Here is a 6,478-nt window from a genome sequence, read left to right on the forward strand (position 1 = left end):
GTGGTCAATGGCAGTGATTTGTAGGACGAGAACAAAAGGGCAGTGCTGTATCTCTTCAGCACTTCACCACAATTGTTTGCGTCTACTCAACGCAACACAGATGTGAAGCAGTTGTCAGCAGCAGCGTTTATACAAATAATATACATATAATCCTGTCATGAGAGATTATGGTCCAAGGGGAGATTGGCCAATCCCAACATGTCATCGCAGTCTTCGGGGTATTCCATTTGCCATTGATATGGACCAATTTCAGATGTTTCTTCGTGCCTGCGAGTATCCACCAGTCAGCAACAGCTAGTCATGGGCCCAATGTGGGGGACTCCTGACCTATTGTTTCTGCAATTTGGGGCCCAAAGAGATTGCCTGGCTTGCCTGCACTGTTGCAGCATCTCTGATGGCCCTTTTTCACCACATTTATGCTAATGCTAGTTGCGGGCCAGTGTCCAGTTTAGCGCCAGTCCTTTCTTTTTCCACCACTAAAATTGGCTCTAGTTTTGGTGCTTGAAACTGGTGCTAAAAATGGCCCCAATTGAATGTTGGGCCAGACTATGTTTGCAAGTTTATGGATTTGAAATTTTAGCAAGCATCGTGGAAGTTAACATGCTTAATTTGCTTTGCGGGCCACATAAAATGATGTGGCGGGCCAGATTTGGCAACTGTGTTGTAGCATGTTAAATTAACAAAGGGTCACCATTTCCTTTGGGGTGGGGGAAAAAACACATTTAGAGATTCCACTGCCATTTTTATCATGGGTATAAAACATCCATTATTATTTTTTATAGCTTTGAATTTTCAGTTTATTTGCACATATTGTGAGTCAACCAAAAAAAATTTGCATTGACACACCTAAAATGGTTCAAAAGCAAGGAAGCACAATGGACACACTGTCCAGGATAAAGCAGAGAACATTAATTTTCGTTTTGGTTCCCTTTCTAGACAGAAATGACAAGAAAGTCTTACCTGCCAAAAGACAAAAAAACACTTGCTTTTTCTGCACTCATGAGAAATGCTGAAACAACAGGAAATGGGGCAAAAAAATGGGAGATAAAAGAGAGTGCGAGCAGAGTTGTTTTCTCACAAGCCAACCACAGTGTGTTTTTATTGGGTGTTTTCAGTAATACAAGTGCACAACAGCAGCGGCGCGGGTAGCCAGTCAAATATACAAGTCCTGCCCTCTTTTCTCAGGCAGACCTCCACACACACACACACACACACACACACACACACACACACACACACACATACGCGCACGCACGCACGCACATACACAATGGTTATTTTTCTGTCGGGTGGTCTGCCTGAAAAAAAAAGTCTTTGAAAAACTACATACAGTACAAAGAAAAAGCGGAGGAGGGTAAAAAGCATGAAGGCTCCTGTTCCATGCACGTCCAGACCAATACAACAACAAAAAAAGAAGAGAAAGTAAAAAGCGCACATTGTCTTCAAAATGGCAAATAGAAAATGAGAGTGATGTAATTGTTTGTGTGTGTGTGTGTGTGTGTGTGTGTGTGTGTGCATGTGTATTGGGACGACAACGAATATGATGCCAATAATCAGGGGTGCACATTATTTTGGTCTGGTTCTCAAAGGAGCACCAGCGGTTGTTACTTGGTGCTCTTTCTTTCTTTTTTTTTTTTTTAACCCACCCACAGATTTCACTGGATAAACATAAAACTTACAGTCCCTGGCGCTTTCTGGCATGTGCGAAATGTGTGATGGCACAAGGTGGCATGGCTGGTGGCGAGGCAATGCAGAATTGATGTCACTCTTCCTGTCACTGTGGATGAATATTTCTTTCAAGTTTCTTGGCTCTTCGTACCGCTGCAATTTTGAAGGTAAGTTTGCTGACACTGGTTGGGCAAGATAGCAGCTGCTGCTGGCTACCTTTTCAGATCAGTCAATTGCCTTTGTTCACCATGTCATTTTTGCCGTCGGTGTGATTGTTTTACCCATATATTCTAACTGTAAAGTTTGTGTGCTATTAAAAAAAAAAATGTAAGCGTCAGAGAGGGTAAATGAAAAGGAAATCCATGAGGGGTCTTACACAGGGTGTCATTCAAGATAGTCCCCAATCTATTTTGCATCACAAACTGGTTTCACAAAGATATTTTGACAGACTGTAATAGCGCAGTGAGACCGCGATGCCCACAAAGCAACCCTACCGCATCGCTCAGTCTGTGTTGCCGCCCTGCGGCTGAACTTAACTGAACAGAGAAAGGAACGAATCAGTTCAACTCAAAAGAGTTGTTGTTTTGAACGAATCATTTGCAAACAACACAATGCTATGAGTCCTTCTCCCCCCCCCCTCCCCCAAAATAAAAACAAAAACATGCAAAAGTGTGGCTACACCAACGCGCAGCAACCTGAATCACTTAAATCTGGTGTACGTAACATTTTCGGTGCGCATCTGCACCTGGCCACCGCTTCTGTGCACCCCTGCTTATAACGGCATGTTTGTGTCTTGTATTTCCAATGCAATACTTCCAAGTTCCAACATTCACATATTGGAAAATAAAAATCCCCCAATCTACTACTCTTTGTATAAAAAAGAAGCTTTCAAGTCAACAAGGAACAAAAAGGAGGATTTGTGTGTTTAATATTCTTTTTTTTTTGTGTGTTTTTAATTTTTTGAAACACATAAAATGTTTGGGGAGGAGGAAGAAGAGAAGGGTCGGGTACAGCGATGCACTTAGTGAGTGTGCTTTGACGGACCAAGGGGAGAAAGAGGTAGAGTGGTAGAGTGAGGAGGAAGAGGAGGAGGAGGAGGTCGAGGAGGCGGAAGAGCGCGGCTCAAATGTGTGTGTGTATGTGTGTGTGTGTGTGTGTGCATGTGTGTGCATGTCTATGTGGCATATCTCTTGGTCCACTGCTTGGCTATCCTGTCATGCTCGGTTCTGTTGGTCAGGTACTGTGTGGCGATGCTTCCCACCAGGGGGTCGGCTAAAGAAAAAGTGGGACACCATATCATTAAAGGCAATGAGTAGCGGGTGGGGGAAAGCAGCATTTCACATGAAATAACCTTCAGAACTAGAACAAACAACCACTGCGTTGCTGATATTTAAAGGCAAAGTCAAGTCTTCTTTACAGTAATATGTTCTATACGGCCCTAATATTCCAAACAAAGTACTATTTGGACTCATATTGGGTCTGTGGAATATGAATGAAGCAGCAGGTGGCGGCCAATTTGACACTTGCTGTCGACTGAAAATGACATCACAGTGCCTCAGGGCTCAGCCTGCGAATGTCACATGACCAAAACCAGAAAACAGGTGAGCTGCGATTGGTCAAGCTTTCACGCACGCATGCATGCATGCACGCACGCACGCACACACACACACAAAATCCCTTTCTGGGCGTTCAAGCAAAGGCGAGACCAAACCAACTGACTCAACATACTTCTTCCTTGAAAATCACACCAGTGGGTCAACACAAAAATAATACAATCCCAGTACCCTGAAGGTGAAAACTCAATGCTGGGTTGTAGCTTTTCTGTTAGCAGTGCAACAGTCGATAGTGTGCTGCAAAAAGTTGCACCTGTAATTTCTTTTCCTGATCGTCCACTTGTGTTCACTTTGCATCATAAACATCGTGTTTTGGTGTTACCTGGGTTACAGTCTGTGAGCAGGGAGCAGATGGACAGCAGCACCTTGGAGATGGTGAGGGCGGGGCTCCAATTATCCTTCAGGATGTCCAGACAGATCACGCCCTGACTGTTGATGTTGCAGTGGTAGATCCGAGTGCGGAAAGTCACCTACAACACACAACATCTTAGCAAGACTTACACAAGGCATTGTCCTGGATTTGCTGGGTGCACTGTGAAAGGGATAGTTTAAAATGAACCCGTGACACATTGTCCATCAGGCTGCTGATCAAAAGGAGGCTTTTGCCCCATGTTTGTTTCATGTGAAGGGGTATAGACACAGAATGTGGGTGCTTCAAATAGGCTGCAGCTATTGATATTCGATCGATTATCCCATTGATTCATTGGATAAAAATGATTTTGCATTATTCGACACAATACACTAACGTGCATATGAGGTGCAGGTGTTATTTTTGGCCACTTGACACCATCATATAAACATTCTACTGTAGTATCTGAGTATTTGAGTATTGCATTAAAACCACAGCCTGGCCTGGTGGGTGATGTGGGTGTTGGTGAATGCGGGTGTAGAGTCAGTATGAGTTGTGGCCATCAGAAGCTTCTGTATAAATGTGCTTATACTGTGTTTATAATTTCTTCAATAAAGGGAGTGAAAGCATGCCCGGCGATTGTGTCGACCCCTGACATCTTGTGTTTTAACTAGCGATGGTGGGCTGTATTAAATAGTGAACAACACTACCCTGCGGTGGCGATCATACAAGTGCCGTCGTGGTCCGCATTGCACTCGATCTTCCTGAAGTGTGAAATGATTTGAAACTTTGGACATTCATTGTCTTTTATGGGCTCTTAGCTCCTGGCTCTCAGCCATCGCGGCAGCTTGCTTCAACACTGCAGCAACATTAGTCTGAGTGGAAAAATGACGGCGGCGAAGCTTTGAGGCAGATATTCTGGTTTGACCTTTTTTAGGATTTGAATTATTTTGAGTTATTTGATTCATCATTTGCAGCCATCGTTTCAAAGTTGACTGCAGAATACCAGAGAGAGGACAGTGGCTGTGTGAAAGGAAAGAGTAGAAAGCTGATCCTGCCCCTGCTGGATGTAACATCAGGACCCAAGACTTACCGGTACTTTGCTGGGTTCTGTGTGAAAGGCACAGGCAATTTACATGGGACATTTGTCTCACTGTGTGACACCACAGTGTAAATAGATTGGTAGAAGTCACTTAACTGATCCCCACACCCCCCTTCCAAAAATATCTTAAGGGGTCTGGACATCCGTTTGGATCTGACAAACAGTCCAGTGTTTTGCCTTAATTCTCCTACCACTAACATCTGGTCCTTCTGACCTTGCACCAGAGGCCCCCCCCTTTCTCCTCTCCCCACACACATCGAAGAACTCTCTAATAGGCCTTGGCATTCTCCAAAATCCCACAAGACAGGACGTTAGAAATAACCCCCCCACCTTCCTTAAGGACGTTATACACTGCATGAGGTTTGCAGGCTCACAAAACTGACTGTAGAAATAAACACAATCGTAAGAAATTATCCAGAGTCCAAAGGAAAACGTCCACGACACGCTTTGGCTATGCACGTTAACGTAATGCCTTTTGACTAATATGACAGCTGCTCTTGCTGGGTATGAATGATGACTACCACCTTGCACAGAAACAAATGAACATCCAACCACTAAAAATAAACCACAGGAAAAAAAAATACGGTGCATAGGAAACTGAAATAAAAAATATAGTCCACAGGATGCCCGGTGATATTCGTGTACAACGTAGTAATTGTGATGATTGTATGGTATTTCTCTCCTTGATAACTGATGTGGCAAGTTAAATTTCACCGCCTAATCTATGTCTTTAACTCAAAAGCTGTGCTTATTTCAAATCCAAAGTGATGCAATGCCCCCATCTTCAGGGATTTCTTAGTTATTGCAATGGTTTATGGGTCTCTGACAACAATTATATTTTAATGAATTGATTTGGTGATTATTATTTCAATTAATTGAAGATTAATTTCTATCCCTTTGAAAAAAAGGATATTCCAAATTGACAGCGCAGGGGAAAAAAATCCACAAAAAACCCACAAATTGATTATAATTCAGCTACCAGTTCGGCCCTTAACATGTGACAAAATAGGCAACAATATTAATTTCCCAAAGCAAAAATAGATGTTTGCACATCTTTGATGGAACTGTCATAAAGGGCGACAAAAATCTTGGCAATATTTACTGTTGAGAGGCTGACATTCCGAGAATTTGAAAAATTTCAAGTTGAACAAGGTCTCGAAACGATGAATGAATTATCGAAATAGTTGTCCATTATTTTGAGAAGTGATTAATTGTTGCACCTGTGGTGGTTTGCAAACTAGAATTTCGCAGATAAGCTCTTCCACGCCTACCCGTTGGAAAAAAACTGACTTTGACGACTATATACTGTACCAGTGAAAAAGTTTGGAAACACCCTCAAATTCAAATGATCTCAAACACATTACGTTAAAAAAATTCAAGTTATTAACTCTCGATCATGCGCAGCTGTGAAAGGAGCGTCATTCCAGGTCAGAAAGTATCATCCACATCATCAAGTTGACTGAGAAAATACCAACATGTGCAAAGCTGGACCTTGCCAAAAGGTGCTTATTTTGAAGAATTTAAATTATAAAACATTTTGATTGAATACTTTTGACTGATACTGTAGATCGTGGCAGTGAGTAAGTTATCAACCACCACCTTTCAAATCAGCGTTCACTTGTCTGAAGAATTCACACTGCCACGGAGTATTGAGCAGCTGTGGGCCGCAGAGGAGGCCGATGTGTGAGAAAAGTGGTCTTTGGCTGCACAACACAGCACGGGAGGCGGGCGAGGTGGGCGGGGGGG

At 42.9% G+C, this 6,478-nt stretch overlaps 1 protein-coding gene across 1 annotated transcript in view; it reads right to left on the minus strand.

Annotated features, from left to right (window-relative positions):
* Positions 1-1,617: 1,617 nt before the first annotated feature.
* The window catches only part of LOC109521072 (ubiquitin-conjugating enzyme E2 E2), a 32,804-nt gene continuing 27,943 nt past the window's right edge, over positions 1,618-6,478 (minus strand). Inside the window, exons 5-6 of the mRNA XM_019878704.1 lie at positions 3,604-3,751; positions 1,618-2,940 (exon numbers count right to left, since the gene is read on the minus strand). Coding sequence (XP_019734263.1) covers positions 2,843-2,940; positions 3,604-3,751 — 246 coding nt within the window. The 3' untranslated portion in view covers positions 1,618-2,842. The remainder of the gene's footprint in view (positions 2,941-3,603; positions 3,752-6,478) is intronic.

The sequence above is a fragment of the Hippocampus comes genome, unplaced genomic scaffold (genome assembly GCF_001891065.2).
Source record: "Hippocampus comes isolate QL1 unplaced genomic scaffold, H_comes_QL1_v1.1 scaffold315, whole genome shotgun sequence".
NCBI lineage: Eukaryota > Metazoa > Chordata > Actinopteri > Syngnathiformes > Syngnathidae > Hippocampus > Hippocampus comes.